Source organism: Kogia breviceps, chromosome 11 (assembly GCF_026419965.1).
Source record: "Kogia breviceps isolate mKogBre1 chromosome 11, mKogBre1 haplotype 1, whole genome shotgun sequence".
In the NCBI taxonomy this organism is placed as follows: domain Eukaryota; kingdom Metazoa; phylum Chordata; class Mammalia; order Artiodactyla; family Physeteridae; genus Kogia; species Kogia breviceps.
In genome coordinates, this window is record NC_081320.1 from 7212329 (window position 1) to 7231819 (window position 19491).

The following is a 19491-nucleotide window of genomic DNA, read 5'->3' on the forward strand; positions in this document are numbered from 1 at the left end:
GAGTATCCCCCGCTCACCACAACTAGAGAAAGCCTGCACGCAGCAATGAAGACCCATTGCAGCCAAAAAAAAAAAAAAAAAAAAAAAAAATTAAAAATAGGTGACTCTACAGAATGTGGGGATATTACATAATTTTAATAATGCTTTTCTTTCAAAAAGTTCACAATAAGTGCTGGTAATTTATCTTGTATCGGACTTCCCTGGCAGTCCAGTGGCTGAGACTCCGTGCTCCCAGTGCAGGGGGCTCAGGTTTGATCCCTGGTTGGGGAACTAGATCCCACAGGCCGCAACTAAAAGTTCACAGGCTGCAACTAAAAGATCCCACAACTAAGACCTGGCACAGACAAATAAATAAGTAAATATTTTTTAAAAATTTTATCTTGTATCAATGAAATAAGACTTCTTTAGTGTCATTTCTGCTCTAACGAACCACCGTAAACTTAGTGACTCACGACATAAATTTATTATCTTACAACTCTGGAAGACAGAAGTCTGAAATCAGTTTCACGGCGCTAAAATTGGGGTGTCGTCAGGGCTACGTTTCTTCTGAATGTTTTAGGGAAGAATTTGTTCTCTTGTCTTTCTTGGCTTCTAGAGGCTGCCCTTCTTACTTAGCTGTGGCCCTCCTCATGCTGACCTCTGACCTCCTTGTCACATCTTCTCTGACTCTCCTGCCTCCTCCTTTCCCTTATAAGGAACTTTGTGATGATACGGGGCCTACCTGGAGAATCCAGGATAATCTCCCATCTCAAAATAGTTAATTGAATCACATCTGCAAAGTCCCTTTTGCCATGAGAGGTAACATATTCACAGGGTCTGGGCATTAAGATACAGACATCTTTGGAGGAGCCCTGATTGTGCCTACTTCAGAGACATCACTAGTTCTCACCCATAGTGCACCTCTTTTAACCTGTCTCTCAACTATGTAGTATTCTGACAGCTGGAGGCTTGCAGTTCATTAATTAGACTATTTAATGTTTGAGATGATCACAGTTGCTAGTATGTAGGAGCTAGAATTGTTTATGGGATTTGCATGGCAGAATCTCCAAAATGACTAATAAATAATGAAATTAAGCCCTTATTGAGATTAAAAGAGCAGTTTGACCTCACAAGTAAAGTCGATCTAAATGTGCTTTCTGAGTTACCAGTACCACTAATTAATTAGCTACACACTTCCGAGAATTTCCCCAATTTGTCCAGGTATTGAAGGACATAATATATAATAAAGTCAATTGATGCTGAACTTGGATGTTTTTTTCTATTCTCTGAAGGCTTAATTTGGAGTCACAATTCCCTAGACAAACAGTTACTACCAGACATGCCTGCCTTATTCTTCAAATCTCAAAAGTTCTTGAATTTGGTAAAGAAAAGAATGCATGCCATTCTGAGGTATTTCAACCAAGAAAAAGAAATGAATTTGTTTTGTCCTCTTCCCTCGATTTCTGTAGCAGTTTCATAAGTTCTGAAATGCAAATAGAGAACTAAAATTGTAGAACTTTTTCCATACTCAGAAGGCATCTGTGCAGATCTAATGGCATTTCACAAGCATTTCATGTGGCAGTGAATGCCAGATCTGATGGGATCAGACCTGGTTTGAAACTATTCTCGCCGATCAGTTTCTAAAGCATTAGTCAGAAGAGTTCTAGCATGATCACAGAAATGAGAGTCCTATTGCCGTCTTCTTTATACAGTACAAGGAGAATGAAAGCCAGCAAGTGTGAAGGAAAGTGCTTTGAAGTTGGGAAGTTGATGATATGTTTCCCTCTTTGGGTTCCTAGCGTGCTTCAGACCACAAAATGCTTTGGGCTAAAACTTTGTTTACTTCATTACCTCAAAGTAAACATTTAAATTTACTGTCATTTATATTATTTCAATTGTTTTGAGCTTTAGAGAAGAGAAAGTGATTGGTGGGGAAGGAGGCAGACCAAACCACATCAAGTGGTGCTTTTCCCTAGAGTAATTAGCTTCGCGTGGAGGTCTGAAAACCAAAGAAGATATATCTCCATTTCTTGCCTTTTGTAATTCTAACGATGTATTGACAGACAAGCAAGAGGAGATAAGAGTACAGCAGTCCTCACATGGTTCCAAAAAGCCATTTTTAAGGAGTGTTCTCACAGGATAAAGACTGCCCTCCATCCGCAACATGGCTGGAGAACAACTGTATTTTATTGGTTTAAGGTGCATATTTTTTTCACATTTTAAGATCCCCCAAATCAGGATTTGTTTTACAGCTGATGGCATTTTAGAATTAATTGGCAGCCATTTTCTTCCATAGCAATACATGAAGTAATGCAGCCTTATACAGTTTTGTTACGTTTGATGAAATATGGTATTTATTATAGTGCTTCCTTGAATGGCTTTCTCGGCTACCTACTTGGTTATTTCTGCCTTCAGTACGGTGATTTGTAAAACTTGTACTTCCCAACTAGATGCCACCTTTGAGGAAGTTTTAGGATTCCTGTGTGCCCAGCAGTAGTTTAGGTGTTGGGAATAGGCAGGATTTAAAAAAGGAGAAGAACAAGTTCCCAACCGCAGATATTCTTCTGAGTAACGAAGAAGTGTTTCTCCTCTTTGTGCACCCGGCCATCAGAGGGACACACACTTGCTGAGTGAATGTGGGAAATTAAAAGCAGTAGAGTAACCCCCGAAATGCCCTGTTAGAAATTACAGGCAACTTTGTCTTCTACTCTCCTATTTTTCTGAATTTTAAAAAAATAAATAAATGTTATTTTTTGTTATTTAAATAGCAAATGCTACTTAATAGGATGGAGCCATCCTTGGGTCAAGACAATTAATAATAGTAGTGTTCTTTTTATTCTATTTATTATCTAGTTGCATACTTTAATATGTGCAGTTTATGTTATATCATGTATACCTTGATAAAGCTTTTTTTTTTTTTTTAAGGAGTCGTAGTTGAAAAGACAATTCCTGTAATGGAAATTCGACACAGTGTAATATAAACATAAAGAAAGCAAATAAGTCCTTCTGAGGTTCAGGAATATTTCAAAGAACAGGTAACCCTTGAGCTTTTCTGTTCTGAGCCTGGAGGGAGGAATGAAGTTTGCCAGGCGGAAAACAGAAAATGGCAGGACACGCATCCCAAGGATGAGGACAGGCTATTGAGGCTTGAAGCACTCCCGCACAGCAGTGGTGAAATGCCTTTCAGCCCTGGGTTCTCATAATTTGCATACACGTCACCTCCTCTGCTGACTCACGGGGCTCCCAGGCCCGGAAGGCAAGGGCTTTGTACCCTCACTTCTGTAACCGTTGAGGACCCAACAGAGAACCTAGCAGGCCCCCTTGAATGCTCCCAGAGGAGGCTGAACTGACAGTGCGCAGACGCGTTGAGCCACGCCCCAGGCATCTACTCAGGGACGATGTTCACACAGGGAGAGAAGGCCTTTGAGACAGAAGCTATAGGTGTGAGGGTGTCTGTCTGGCTGGGGCAGCAGGAGACACAGAAGCGGAAAGGGCTTCAGTGCCTGGGGCTCGTTGCCCTCTGCTCTGAACGCAGCCTGGCTCTGGCTCGGGGAAGGATGAAGGATCTGCACACTCTGTGAGGCCCCCAGGGTTCTGCAGCCTGCTGGGCTGGGCAGCAGTCCTTCATGGACCCTGTCTCCATTCATTCATTCTTTTATAACTCTCCTGTATGTTTCATATTAAGTAGGACTTTTGCAAGGAAAGAGGATGTGAATTGCCAAGACAAAATTTAGCATTTCGCTTTAATGGAAATAAAATCAGGTTCAATCACTGTTTACCTGATCAATACCTGAACTCAAATACCACATAGTACTGGCTTTCTGCCATTTCAGATCAGTGGAACTCTGTAATAATCTTTCCATCCACCAATGTGAGATTGACAGCAGTTGTTCAGTGGAGTGTCCCTGATGGGATGGTTGCCAGCCTCGTCTGCAGAAAGGTGGTGAGAGTGAAGGTACATTCAAAGGGAAGTGGGTTAGATTAAAAGTCAATAATATAGGACACTTCCCTGGTGGTGCAGAGGTTAAGAATCCGCCTGCCAGTGCAGGGGACACGGGTTCAATCCCTGGTCCGGGAAGAACCCACATGCCGTGGAGCAACTAAGCCCGTGCGCTACAACTACTGAGCCTGCGCCCTAGAGCCGGCGAGCCACAACTACTGAAGCCCACGTGCCACAACTACTGAAGCCCACAAGCCTAGAGCCCGTGCTCTGCAGCAAGAGAAGCCACTGCAATGAGAAGCCCATGCACCGCAACACAAAGTAGCCCCCGCTCACCTCAACTAGAGAAAGCCCATGTGCAGCAATGAAGACCCAATGCAACCAAAAATATATTAATTAATTTTTTAAAAGAGCATTGAGGGCTTCCCTGGTGATGCAGTGGTTGAGAATCTGCCTGCCGATGCAGGGGACGCGGGTTTGTGCCCTGGTCCGGGAAGATCCCACATGCCACGGAGCAGCTGGGCCCGTGAGCCATGGCCACTGAGCCTGTGCGTCCGGAGCCTGTGCTCCTCAACGGGAGAGGCCACAACAGTGAGAGGCCCACGTACCACACACACACACACACACACACACACACACACACACACACACACACACACTCAAAAGAGCATTGAAAAGAAGGACTCAAACAAGTACATGTGCACGTGTGTGTGCTTACCAGGTACTGAGGAGAGGGGGAAATAGGGAAACACTGCCGAAAGGATAAGGAATTTTACTTTGGAGTGATAGAAATATTTTGCAACTAGATAGAGGTGGAGGTTTAGTACATTGTGACTGTATGAAATGCCACTGAATTGTTCAATTCAAAGTGGTTAATTTTATGTTATGTGAATTTCACCTCAATAAACAAAACAAAAAGTCTGTAATACAACAAAGAAGTGATTGTGAGCTCTATTACCAGAACTGCTAAACAAACACATAAATGTTTCTCATTACGGTAGCTGGTAGAGATTATGATCCGTGATTAGGTTCTGAATGACCAGTAATATATCTCATATTCAACTTTCATTTTGAAAGTCAAAATAAGAAAATTAATTGATATTTCTTGTTTTTCTTTCTTTCTTTCTTTCTTTTTTTTTTTTTTTAGGACTCTCAGCTCACTTCCTCGGGACACAGTAATCCAAGTAAGAAAAGTTTCTCTCTGTAGCTTCATATGTGGGCGTTGGAGGGGGTGGAGCGGGTGAGGAGGGGAGATGCATGCAATAGATAGGAGGTTTAAAAGAATTTCACTAAAAGACAAAATCAAGTGGGGAAAGGAGGGCTATTTGTTCAAGTGCTACCCAAAATGGGTAAGATGCATGGTGACCTTGAATGCTCCTCTCTCTTTTTATTCAAGGGAGGGAGGGCCAAAACATAAAATGGTGAATTTCAAACCAAACCTAGGAGGAAGGAACACCATCCTTTCTTATAGTTGGCCTCTGGTATGTGTGAGGGGAAAAAGTTTTAAAGGCAGCCAATGAGTTACCTAAATTGCAAGAAAATAGGTGGGTAAAGAGATCAGAAGAGCTCATGATAAATGTTCTTAGAATCCATGAAGAAGCCATGCCCTCTTCCAGGGAGAAACAGACGGAAGGGTCCAGGAAGGAATTTCGTTACCGAACGCAATGCCTAATAACACATGTGGGTTTCATCATCAAAGAGAGAATATCAGTCCATGAAGTATTGTTTTAATTCTCTTCTTTGGCACTGTTAATACCAATTAACAGCGTTAATTGTTAATTGGTATTAATTATAATTATTGTTAATCGGTATTAACATTCCATTAATGTTTTCTTGAGCATTAAATACGCATAAGCTGCCCCATGCACGTCGTGAAAGCGCGCCCACAAAGACGGGGCTCTGTTAGTCTCCTGACCAGCCAGCCCGCCGAGAGCATCCCTTGCAAATTTCAAAGCTATGTTTGAACGTGAAAATCACTCTGAGCCAGTAGATGCGTCTTAGGAACTGAGGCTCACCTACTGAGCATCTGTGAGGGCAGGAGGACTGTGGAGAAAAGACATCCAGACAAAGGCATTGGGAAGCCCCAGACTTGTAATGCACAGCCAGAGAAAGGTCAGGGTAGGGGGATGATAGCAGAATGATCCATAGGCAATATCCCTTAGTTGCCCCACCCTCTGCTGGAATTGGCAGTGAGCACTGTAGCGCCAGAGAAGAGGTGAAATGCCAAGGGACTTGAAATCTGTAGAAATGAATAAATGCAATAGTAAGGAAAGGGATCAGGAGATGCATGGTTAGGTCCATGAGGTGTGCAGGCAGCAGCATCATATGCCAAAGGCTAGAGCGTACGGAAGAATTGCCGTTGCTTTCCTCACTATTTCTTTCCATTTGACTTTAAACAGTTCAGGGTAAAGGGAGGAGAAAATAGATATAATAGAATAAATGTGCCTTCTCTCAGCTTGGAGTCTTTGGCATAAAGAAGAACAAAGGAAACAGCTGTTCAGTCCCGTCGGTGTTCAGTCTCTTCTTTATCTGTGCTATTTTATTTAATCCCAACCACACCTGTGTGAAGTAGGCATTACATCTCCATTCTGCACATGATGAAAATGAGATTCTGCAGTTAATAACTAACCCATTACCTTGACCCCCAAAATGTTGCTTCTGTCCCTTCAGTATGAATTCTTGTCCAAGATTTCTGTTTGCATCTGGCATATTTTTACAGCATGCCATAACTTTCACTCGCTGATACTACAACTGAGATTATGTAAAAGCAGACCTATCTTCTGTGGAATTGTGAGTGGCATTTGCATGGTGTGGTATAAATCCCTCTGGCATTTATTCATCGCAGGACATTTGTAATTGGTTTTCTCTTTTCTAGGGGTAAGGGGATTTTTAAAAAATAAATTCCCCCCCCTCTCAAAACCAAGCACATCTATAAAAAGGTAATATCACTATTTAAAAATCGTGGTGATGTGGTGTATATATATATATATATATATATATATATATATATATATATATACACACACACACACACACACACACACACAATGGAATACTACTCAGCCATAAAAAAGAATGAAATAATGCCATTTGCAGCAACATGGATGGACCTAGAGATTATCATACAAAGTGAAATAAGTCAGACAAATATCATGTGATATCACTTACGTGTGGAATCTAAAATATGACACAAATGAACTTACTTACAAAACAGAAACAGACTCACAGACATAGAAAACAAACTTATGGTTACCAAAGGGGAAGGGGGGATAAATTAGAAGTTTGGGATTAGCAGATACAAACTACTGTATATAACATAGTTAAACAACTAGGTCCTACTGTATAGCATAGGGAACTATATTCAATATCTTGTAATAAACCATAATGGAAAATAAAAAAATAAAAATAAAAATTGGAGTGTCCTCTGTAGATTATAGCACATTGGAAATTTTAGGACAGCTGGTCCCACCAGCATTTCCTGTGCTGTTTCTTGTATTTGGTTTGGAATCATTACAGTTTGGGGAGTCATGACTCCAGTAAATATGTAGAAAATAGGAAAAAACTGTACTTCAGAGAAACAAAATGTGTATTGATGGACTGATCTTCCCCCCCACTTTAGGTCAGTCATTTTTATCTTTTTGAAATTAGAAAAACAAAATTGTGTAGGTACTAGGAGAAAAGAGTGTATAAATTAAACAGAAAATTATTTTTTAATCCAAATCTTTTTAAAGAGAGCTGCTTTAGCCAGTTTGCTGATTACCAATTAATTTAATTTACTATTATAAAATAGAAGCTAATTAAGTATTGAGAAACTTAAATTTTAAAACAGGTGATGTATGTCTACAGTTTTTTAAAAGTGTGAGACTGTCCTGTCCAGGTGGCAGCCTGAGCATAAGCGCTTTCTTCCCTCCCTTCCGAGTCTCCATTGAACTAACCACCAAGTAACGGTGATAGAAATAAACCCGTAACAGCACTGAGACCAGAAATTCAGCTGAGCGTCTGGAACATGGAGACTGGATAGGACCCTACTGGGCAGGGAAGGTCACGACCCAGAAAAAGAAAAAAGGAAAATAATGAACCAAACAGGAACAAGCTGTGGTGGTAGAGGGAATGTCCTTGGGAGCTCCAGGAGAGACTCGATTTCCTCTCAACCCCAGCAGAGAAGAGGCGTGGACTGTGCATAGCGATAGGAACGTGGTCATTCTTCCACCCATTACTCCTCTACCACTATCCTAGCGGGTTTTCATACAGAGCTTTCAGTCTGGCTTTCCTCCCTCAAAAAAACAAAATACAAAAAAAACCCCACCGTAGTAATATTTGCTAAGAAAATGAACAGCTAACTAGAACTTCTAGTTGGGAGCTAGTACCTAAGAGAGAAGCAGAATAGATTCTGAGATAATAGCAGACCTTAAACACAGATATCTCTGATGGGTGGAGGAAGAGCCAACTTTTCTCAAGAAGGAAATAAACCGCAATGCTATACACCCAGAATAAAGTACTTCCTATTTTTGTTGGGGAGTGAGAGAGCAGTCAGGGCTCCCAGCTTGTCTTGAGGCCTATTTTCTCCTGAACCCGAAATGAAGCCTTCCAGTTAACATACCCTGGCCCTAAATCAGCCCTTCCCTACAAGGGAGACGTATGTTAGCAAAATGGATCAATATACTCATATGGGAAATCCACGCCAGTACCTTTGTGAACCAGCCTGTTGTTATTCAAAGATGTGAATACATAACCCAGGAGCACCAAAGAGAAGGAATGACCCAGAGGAAATCTACTTAATTCAATGAACAGAAGAAAAAAATTTCAAATGTAATTACAGTCTTCAGAAGGATTTGAAATTATTTGCATCAAATAAATAGACCAGATTGGTATGAAACAGAAGCAGTTACAGAACAAATGAGCACTCTGGAATTAAAAATAGGGTTGACAAAATTTTTAAATTTAATAGATAATAGCTGAAGTCTGAAGTCTGGAATATAAGGTTGAAAACATTTTTTTCTCTGAATATAAAGCAAAAGTCAGATGGAAGTTAAGTTACATGGAAGATTAGTCAGGGTGGAAAGGTCAAATCCAGCTAGTAGGAATACCAGAAAAAGAAAATGGATACGAATAAATAATAATAGAAATAGAATTCCTAAGGAAATGAGCACTCATTGTCAAAAACACTTATGTACAATGAAACAAGAGCAAGGAAAAAGAACGGACAGCAGAGAATTAGAGAGAACTCCGAGGAATTCTCTGGAATTGGAATTACCAAGACCAGAATATAACGTAAGAGTGCTTGCTTTAATTTACAGAAATGAGAGAATTGAAAATATGATAAAGAACAAAAGCATTTGAAAATGTACTAATCAGAACCTCTAGAAGTTAGAAAATAATAACAGAAATTAAAATTGCTTTAGTCAGGCTTAACAGCAGATTACACATAGGTGAAGAAAAAATAATGAATCAGGAAACTGAACTTAAGAAATTATCTAGAATGCAGCCTAGAGAGACAGAAATGGAAGATATGAAAAGGAAGTTAACAAACCTGGAGTATAAAGTGAGAAGGCCTAAATATATTTAACTAGAATTCCAGAAAAAGATAAGAGAACAGAGGGAATATTAAAGGAGATGATGGCTGAAAATATTCCAGAATTGAAAGACACTAACCCATAGATTCAAGAAACCCAATGAATCTTAAGCAGGATAAATAAAAAGAAGTCCACCCTAGACATATTATAGTTAAACTGCAAGCCACACAGGTAAAGAAAGAATTCTTAAAATACTCATAATAACTTCAAAGAAGTAACAAACTTCCAGTTGACTTAGCAGCAGCAGCTGTGTATTTGGAAATTGACAAGGTGATTCTCAAGAACAAGGGACCAAAAATAACTCAGACACTCCTTAAGAAGAACCAGGTTGCAGCCTTGCCTTACTAATATTATTATATGAGTGAATGAATGAATAAATGTTTTAGCTAAGGAATGAAGATAATAATAAATAGAGCAATGAAACAGATATAAAGGACCCAGAAACAGACCCCAGATTTACGAAAACTAGATTCGTGTCAGAGCTAACAATGTAGATCAATGGGGAAAGAATGGGCTTCTTAATAGATAGTACCAGAATAATTGGAGGAAAAAGGAAACTAACTCCTACCTGAGATCATATACAGAGAATTAACCAAAGCTGTGCACATCACATTGGCTGAATCTAAAAGTCATATCAATGACAGAAGTAATCCCAAAAGAATGCCTACACTATGATTGCATTCATATGAAATTTAAAATCAGGAAAAACTAAAGACTGTTTTATTTACAAATTCATGGTGGCAGAAACTGTCAAGAAAGGGAGAATGATTAACACAAAAATCCATTGCTAGCTAGCTGGGCTTGAATAGGACGCAAGCTCAGGAGGCTTCTGGGTTATTTCTTGTCAACGTCCCATTTCTGGGCCTGGAAGGTGTTTTTACAGTTAACTCATTTGACTTTTTAAAAACTGTATATAAACATTTTTGCACACATTACATGCATGCTCTGTTGAATTTCTCTTTAGGAAAAGCATAGCCTTTACTTGAGACGAATGAACCTGTGCCATGATGAGATATAAGAATGAGAATCCATTTGACATAAATACTGGGAACCCTTGCCTTCATTCAAGTGTCGTGGCAGTCCCTCTGTACAGGTTCAGTCCCTCTACTGTTCCTTAGAGACTAATATTTATGTTGTTATAATATTGTAAATTCCGTTATTCATGTATAATTTTTCTCATGGCCTACGGGCAATTCCCAAAATTAAATTATTGATCAAATTAATATTAATGAGGTTGACTCATTAATAGTTACTAAACAGAATATAAATATTTTAGATCTTGGCTATGCAGGAGGAAAGGTATAGCTGTGCATAGTGGGATGTGAGTTGCCTCACTTTGCATAGTATAAAAGGAAAGGTACTGTCAGAAGTTGTTTAATCAAAAAGTAGGTTAAATTTATTCAAAGTTAAAATACCCACTAGACACTAAAGTATAATGGAACTAACAAAAATTTTAAGCGGAAGGGAGGTGGTAGTATAAGTATATTAAATATCGTATCTCTCATTTTTCATATCAGAAATTATTATGTACTGTCTGAAGTTGATTCATCTAGAAGTAAGCATATTACTTAGCGTAATAATTGCAGGGCTAACAGGACTAATGACAAAAGCAAGTAGAGTGCTTACCTTTTCTCTACTGTTCAGTTTTTTTTTCTTTACCGTGAGCACAGATTACTTTTATTATAAAGTGGTAGCACAGCAAAACTTGCCTTCGAAGCAGAACACAGCCTAGGTCTATTTTGATTTCCTTTTCATAGCGCTACTTATGGGACTCCAGCAGTGCAGTCATTTTCAGTTGAAGGGGCGTGAATTAGATGGTATCTATGTTTCCAGGCAGACTACTCGACATAAAAGTCCTCGGTAGATTTATTGGATTAAGCATGTAGCTACTGTAATTTTTTAAGTGACCTGTTGGAGGCATCAAGCTGTTTCATACCTTAACTTGTATACCGTCTCAGCGGTATGTGTACCTTTCTCCTCTTTTCCCACTGTAGCGTGGGACGCTGCATTAATGATAGGCCATCAGACAGAAGACATATACTGAGCATGTAATATATGTTTGGTACTGTGGAAGACTCAGGTAGTGTCAAGTTGAAAGTATACATGTCATATACCGATACACATACATATGTGTGTATATGTATGACTATGTACATTTTCTTTCCGTGGCTCATTTTTTCTCTTTTTCTCTCTTTAATTATATTTCCGCCTGCAAAATGACCACACTGCCCCTGAGCCCATCTCTTACGCCCAGTGTCTTAAAGATCAATGCGGGTTCCTTCCCTAGGAGAGCAGGGTTGAATCTATCATGAAAACAGCTGGGATAAGCAGGACGAACCCCCAACAGTCCTCACTGGCGGCGGAAAGGAAACGTCTCCTGGGCACCCAACTGAAAAGCCCTTACTGAGAATTTTCCCAGCTCACTTTCATCATTTTCCCTCGGGTCCTGATAAAGAGCCTATGATTCTCCATGGCTTGTGCACATAGACACTTCAAGTTAACTTCAGAAATTACATCACCTAAAATTTCCAGATATTGGGGAGAATTTTGTGTTTCATTCTTTCTGAAGGGCAAACATAGTTTTACTTCCTGACTCCATCCTGCGTTTACTTTTCCCCCAAAAAGGTTAATTCATGCTCAGCCGAGAGCTTTCATTCCCCGACTATTCATAAATGCCCACTTTGGCTCCACTGCATCCTTCCTGTTTGCCAGAACCTATTCTGTTTTCCCTGTTGCCACAACATAAGTGCTGCTAAGAGCGTAGATAGTCAGTTGCAGCTTTGTCCCTGCGCCGAGCCAGCTCTCGACTCCTGCAGCCCCCAGAGCCCATGTGCAATATAAGGCCTCTGTCCTCTCAGCCCGCGGGTTATCTGGCAGCGTTGCTGGTCAAGGTGAAACATATTTATTGAGACATCCGAACAATGTCTTCATGTATCATGTTGATTTCCTTTTTTTTTAATGACATGAGTTGTTTAGAAATGTTCATGTTGCCCGGGCTTCTGAGCCTGCTGCTTACATTCCTGATGATGATTGGATGTGGGGTAACTTCTGGCAGCTTCAGACCAGGGAAAGTAACCGATTTCTGCAACTTAAAGGGGAAAAAAAGATCGCTCGGTTTGAGAAAAATTAAACCTCCATTTAGTTTTCTCTTAGGTAATGCAGGTGTTACAACTCTGTCCTTTAGGATTCTATCAGGCATTGTGGTTTCTCATTGGAAGAGTGATTTTGGACAGTACTAAGGTTAGTTTCTGGCACAAAAGCCAGTTGACAAGGTCTTGCATGTCTCCTAAGGGAGTTTACAACAAACCTGGCCTGGAAGACAAAATATATGATGAACGTACAAGCTTCAGAGCACGTTTATTAATTCTCTGCCTCTCTTTTTACTTCGGCGTGGTTTCCCACGTGCTGGGACTCCGTCAGTGTTGGCTATTGAGGCAGTTAAAATAGATGTTGTGACTTTTTCACAAGGTGACTGTCCCTCACGGATGTCCCGGCAGTGTGTAGACACACATTAGCAGAGTTACATCTGAGATAGATGTGTGCACTGTATGTCACCGTCTTCTTTCTCTCACAACCGTTCTCTCTGAAAGAACAAAAAGGAAAAGAAATTATAAAGTTTGCTTTTGAGTTCAGTTTGGACAATATCTTCTGAATGTGTTCATCGTGTAATTTAGGGGGTCATTCCCAAGCCTCGGTGACAATAAGCTAATGGCTACAGCTGACAAAAGGGACTTGGTACAGGACGTAGGCCTGAAGCCCTAAACAGCACACTGGGGGAGGGACTCTGTGAGGTCTCTAGGCCTGACTTGAAAGAGCAAAGTAAAGCAGGTTGCCACCAGCAGGCCCATCTCTTGCAACTCATAACCTTCCCTGGGGTATGTTAAACTATTAGCACTGCATAACCAGCCTAACTAACCACAGCTAACTCACAGTGGCATTTATGACCTTCCTCCATCCCCTGGCCTCAAGAAAATCAAAAGAAGTGCCTTACAGTACAAGGGTGTATGCTTTCAAGCCGTCAATGGTCTAGGATCTAAGAATTACATTATGTCAATTGCAAGAGGAATTTGCCCTTTAAAACTACAAAAAAAAACGAACTGGTTCCAGGCTCCCTTCACTAAAACCCATTCAATCCTCCGTGACCACAGACGGCAGAAACATGGCTTTAGCTAGTCTCTCAGATGGCCAGGAAGGATTTCTGATTTCTATCTTATTCTGCATTAACAGGGTGACCCCAGAACCTGCTGCCGGGGCTCTCTGGGGGGGTGTAATTCTTGGGAATCTTGTAAGCTGGCGTGCAACCTCAGCGTTGTGTAAAATTCTCTCCTCCAAGTTCTTGGTGCCACCTGACCCTGGTTCAGCTTGTGTTAGCAGAAGGGATCAGAATTCACAACGCCTTGCATCTAGAATGCTAATGGCGTTTATTTCCTTACGTTTTCTGTAAAAGAAGTCGAAGGAAACAGGCTGCATCTGTAAGGTGTTCATCTTTTGGCAGGGTCTCCCTCTGAACCTCTGGTTGTTTGCAAACAGCTCCTGAGTACCTATTCATAGGTCCTTGCCCGGGCCATTGTATTACAAAGAAGAAATTATTTTGCAAATCCGGTTCTTGGACAATAAAAAAGGTGTTTTACAAGCCTCCTGCTGCACATTTTGAGTGACTGTTAGTAGGAGTGTGGAAATATATGGAACCTCTCTTAAATCTTACGGGCTCTACCACTCACATGTTGGTATTTTCTTCCTTTTTAAGAGAAAGGTGATGCTGAACCAGGGAGCCCAGACAATGGGACATCGAATACATCGTAAGTCTGTTTCCTGTTTCTATCCCAAGATGACTGTTCTTTAACATGCTTATAATGTGAAACAGCGCAAATATCTTGTTACAGTAACAATAACAATGGAAAGAAGCCTGTGGTTCTCTTTCTCATGATAACGTGCTTTTAAATGCTTTTGGGTGCATATGCATTTTGAGGTCCTTCTTATGCTTTAGCCCAGTAAGAGTAATCTTGAAAACACGAGGCTCCTCTTCATAAAGTACAAATGTAACGAGATTTGACGGTATTATTTTGGCAGGGGGAGGGGAGGAAAGCTTTTGGAATTTGCTTGGCAACTTCCATCACTGTCATAAATAATTAGAGAACTTTTCACACATACTAGGAGATAGTCTGTCCTACACACCTGGGAAGTACCAGTGTCATTTTAAAGCCTGACCTTTGCAACCTCACCTCTGAATTATGTGAAATATACAATTATAGATATCTCTGGACCCTCAAGGATTTGTTCATATTTTTCAGTTAACAAATGCTTAAAAAGATAAGAAAAGGCTCTTTTTTTTTTAACATCTTTATTGGAGTATAATTGCCTTACAGTGGTGTGTTAGTTTCTGCTTTACAACAAAGTGAATCAGTTATACATATGTTCCCATATCTCTTCCCTATTGCGTCTCCCTCCCTCCCACCCTCCCTATCCCACCCCTCTAGGTGGTCACAAAGCACCGAGCTGATCTCCCTGTGTTATGCGCCTGCTTCCCACTAGCTATCCACCCTACGTTTGGTAGCGTATATATGTCCATGCCACTCTCTCACTTTGTCACAGCTTACCCTTCCCCCTCCCCATATCCTCAAGGCCATGCTCTAGTAGGTCTGTGTTTTATTCCCATCCGACCCCTAGGCTCTTCATGACATTTTTTTTCTTAGATTCCGTATATATGTGTTAGCATACGATATTTGTTTTTCTCCTTCTGACTTACTTCACTCTGTATGACAGACTCCACGTCCATCCACCTCACTACAAATAACTCAGTTTCATTTCTTTTTATGGCTTCAATAAGTGGTGCTGGGAAAACTGGACAGGTACATGTAAAAGTATGAGATTAGAACACTCCCTAACACCATACACAAAAATAAACTCAAAATGGGTTAAAGACCTAAATGTAAGGCCAGACACTATCAAAATCTTAGAGGAAAAAATAGGCAGAACACTCTATGACATAAATCACAGCAAGATCCTTTTTGACCCACCTCCTAGAGAAATGGAAATAAAACCAAAAATAAACAAATGGGACCTGATGAAACTTAAAAGCTTTTGCACAGCAAAGGAAACCATAAACAAGACCAAAAGACAACCCTCAGAATGGGAGAAAATAGTTGCAAATGAAGCAACTGACAAAGGATTAATCTCCAGAATTTATAAGCAACTCATGCAGCTCAATAACCAAAAAACAAACAACCCAATCCAAAAATGGGCAGAAGACCTAAATAGACATTTCTCCAGAGAAGATATACAGATTGCCAACAAACACATGAAAGAATGCTCAACATCATTAATCATTAGAGAAATGCAAATCAAAACTACAATGAGATATCATCTCACACCGGTCAGAATGGCCATCATCAAAAACTCTAGAAACAATAAATGCTGGAGAGGGTGTGGAGAAAAGGGAACACTTTTACACTGTTGGTGGGAATGTAAGTTGAAACAGCCGCTATGGAGGACAGTATGGAGGTTCCTTAAAAAACTACAAAAGGCTCTTTTAAAACATGTTCTTCACTCTATGTTTTGTGTTTTTCCTCTCAATACTCAAGCAATCCAAAAAATGTTTTGACGATTAATTCGATGCCAAATTTATATGCCAAAGTTTACATAATTCACAAGCTAACAAATTATTTTAGCTCCATAAGAATTAGTAACAGGTTTACTCCTTAAAAATCATTATTTTTTTTATCATTTCTGAGGAGTTAAATGTGTTTTCTTATTATAAGACAGTTTTGTGCATGTATCTATATTTGGACCAGTGCTCTTATTACTAAGCATTTAAACTGCTATTCATTAGAAATGACAGCTTCCCATATAACATTATTGAGTGTATTTGTCCAAGATCTGTTTCTCAATCTAGGAAGAGCCTTTGGCTTACATAGGATGGCTATTTGTTCCATAAAGGTTATGATTATATGTTTCTTAAGATGTTACCCTAAAAGTTCAAAATAGTTCCATTATCATGATTTCTAATGAAAAAATGAATGTGACTGGTTTTAAATGGTTAAAATATTACTAATTTTTAAATTTTTGATAGTAAAATATAGTAGGAGAAGGGTTTTAATGCCATCTGGAGGCATTCTAGAGAACTGAAAAGGGTAGAATCATTTAAATATGTAGTTCTTTTGAGCAGTGTTTGAGACTAGATAAGAATTTATGCAACTAGAATGTCAACTATTTGGGAGTAAGTTATATTTTTTATAAATAATTTTATAAAAGTGTTAATTACTGTAGAAACAACAATTTTTCAAATTCTCATTAACCAGTCATCTTAAAAACAGGCAAAGGAGCATACAAAATATTTTGGAAAGCTGCTAGCATCCTGCATTTAATTTTTTCAAATTTAAAATCACATTCAGTGGACTCCGATTTTGTTAATACAGTTTGATGTGCCGCTGAAGTTCTCCTCCCCTTATACATCTCCGAATAGTCCATTCTCTAAAAGAATTGGTTTCCATAACTTATTACCTTATCAAAATAAATACGTTGTCTGAAGAATTATTTTTAAACCCTCTGGAGATTTGCGAGCAGTGAAAGTTTGAAGCATCACCCCACATTCTTGTCTCTTTGAGCAAAGCAGACTTAGTCATCCATCTCATATCCTGCCTCTTGAACTAGAAATAGCAGAAATAAAGCCTGAGGCTGCAAGTATCCCTCTTAAAAGTAGAGAATTCTAAACTTGATCCTCCCAAAAAACCTTCTAACCGTGGTCTGTTATAATTAGGCAAGAGGAGCAGCTCATTATGAATAAAGAGCAGGGACTCAGGATGCCTTAGACTTGCATAGCATTTTACAGTCTCTGTGTGGTATCCTATCTGAGCTTTATGCAGACAGATAGGTAAGACAATATCCTTATTTCATATATAAGGAATCTAAGGATCAGAAAAGTCATTCAACTTAAGTGAAAAAATTGGGATACACATCTTTGGATATTGAACTTTTTTGGCCATTTACCATACTGAGGGGTCAGTGGATCTTAGGAGACAAAACAAAGTCATAAGTCAGAACCAAGGAGAAAAATGGGGACCCATTTATTTGTCAAGTGGTAAGTGTATTAGTTTGCTAGGGCTGCTGTAACAAAGTAGCATAGACTGGGTCCCTTAAACAACAGAAATTTATTGTCTCAGTTCTGGAGGCTAGAAGCCCAAGATCAGTCATGAGGGTTTGTTTCTTCTGTGAAAGAAGGATCAATTCCAGACCTTGTTCGTTGTTTTGTAGATAAACATCTTCTCCCTGTGTTTCTTCACATCATCTTCCTTCTCTGCATGTCTCTGTGTCCAAATTTCCCCTTTTTATAAAAATACTAGTTATGTCGGATTATGGCCCACCCTAATGTTCTCATTTTAACTTGATTACCCCGTGAAGATGCTATCTCAAAATAAAATCACATTCTGAAGTACTGGAGGTTAGGACTTCAACGTATGGATTTTGAGAGGACACTCAACATTAAGGGTCAGAGCAATCAAAATTATTTACAAGCCAGGTCAGGAGAATCAGGAGTATACAGATGCCAGAAGATGGAACAAGGTGATAAAACAGACCAAAAATTATGAGCTCCATGGAAACCAGAGAGGTGAAGGAGAGCTGAAAACTGTAAATAACATACACACAGGCACTGGGAAAGATACCTCTTCCACATTTGTGGTTTGGTGGGACAGACTTGCCTTCAGTAATGCCTATACATCCCTCTGTCTGTATAGTTCCATGACCTGTGAGTCATTTAAAGCCATTTTTTGGTTTTAAAGTGTAGTATAAAATTGAGAGTATCCAGCAGCTCATTTTCTGAAAAAGCATCTTTCCTCACTAGCCTCTTTTAAAAATGAGAGATTGGCATGATTTGCAATGGCCAAGACATGGAAGCAACCTAAGTGTTCACTGATGGATGAATGCATAAAGAAAATGTGGTATCTGTACTCAATGGAATATTATTCAGCCATAGAGGGAAATCCTGCTACTTGTGACAACATGGATTGACCTTGAGGGCATCATCCTAAGTGAAATAAGTCAGAGAAAAACAAATACCATATGACCTCATTTGTATGTAAAATCTTAAAAAAAAAAAAAAAAAAAAAAGAGCTCATAGATACAGAGAACAGATTGGTAGCCTCCAGAGGCTGGGGGTGGGGAGTGGGCAAAATGGGTGAAGGTGGTCAAAATGTACAGACTTCTAGTTATAAAATAAATAAGTCCTGGGGATGTAATATACATCATGGTGACTATAGTTAATAATACTGTATTAAATATATGAAGGTTGCTAAGAGTAAATCTTAAAAGTTCTCATCACAAGAAAAAAAATTTGTAACTATGTGTGGTAAGTCAACTAGACTTATATTTTGCAATATAAACATATATGGAATCATTATGTTGTACACCTGATGCTAATAAATAAATAAATAAAAGCAGGAGGTTAATCATGATACATTTTAGATAGCAATTGCCTGGTAAGAAAGAGTAGTCTGGGTAACACCTGAGGATCCCTTCAGGATATATTATTTAATGGTCCTATGAGTATTCATAAAGATGAGAGGTGCACTTTATTCTCCACACACACACACACACACACACACACATAAATTAAAAACTTTGTGATAGAGTTCCAGTTGTCTCAATGATAGAGAAGCTTATATTGGATTAACTCTCCTGCAGATGACTACTAAAAACACTGGATGAAATATTTTTTTAAAAACAAAACTATTTGAAGACACTAGAGGCTGATCAAAAGAAGGCAGAAATGTTGGCAATTTGATCCTTGAGAGAAAGAATTGGAATGCATGAGACCTACATTTATACAGCTTCTCTCCTGAGGGCACTCCCCATTCCACAAAGAGTAACTACAACTCAAGGCCACAGTCATATATTCTTGAAGTGTATGAGGATGGAGCTCAAGGCTGCCAGAGTGGCTGGGCTTTAAGGGGAGAAATTCCAGAAAGGAGGCAGCCATAGAGAAGAGAGTTCCACTTCTGTATA

At 39.5% G+C, this 19491-nt stretch overlaps 1 protein-coding gene across 7 annotated transcripts in view; it reads left to right on the top strand.

Annotated features, from left to right (window-relative positions):
- The window catches only part of AFF3 (ALF transcription elongation factor 3), a 565510-nt gene that overhangs the window by 376202 nt on the left and 169817 nt on the right, over window positions 1-19491 (top strand). For all 7 annotated transcript variants that reach the window (XM_067007120.1, XM_067007122.1, XM_067007124.1 and 4 more), the window contains 2 exons: window positions 5067-5103; window positions 14240-14291. In XM_067007120.1, coding sequence (XP_066863221.1) covers window positions 5067-5103; window positions 14240-14291 — 89 coding nt within the window. The remainder of the gene's footprint in view (window positions 1-5066; window positions 5104-14239; window positions 14292-19491) is intronic.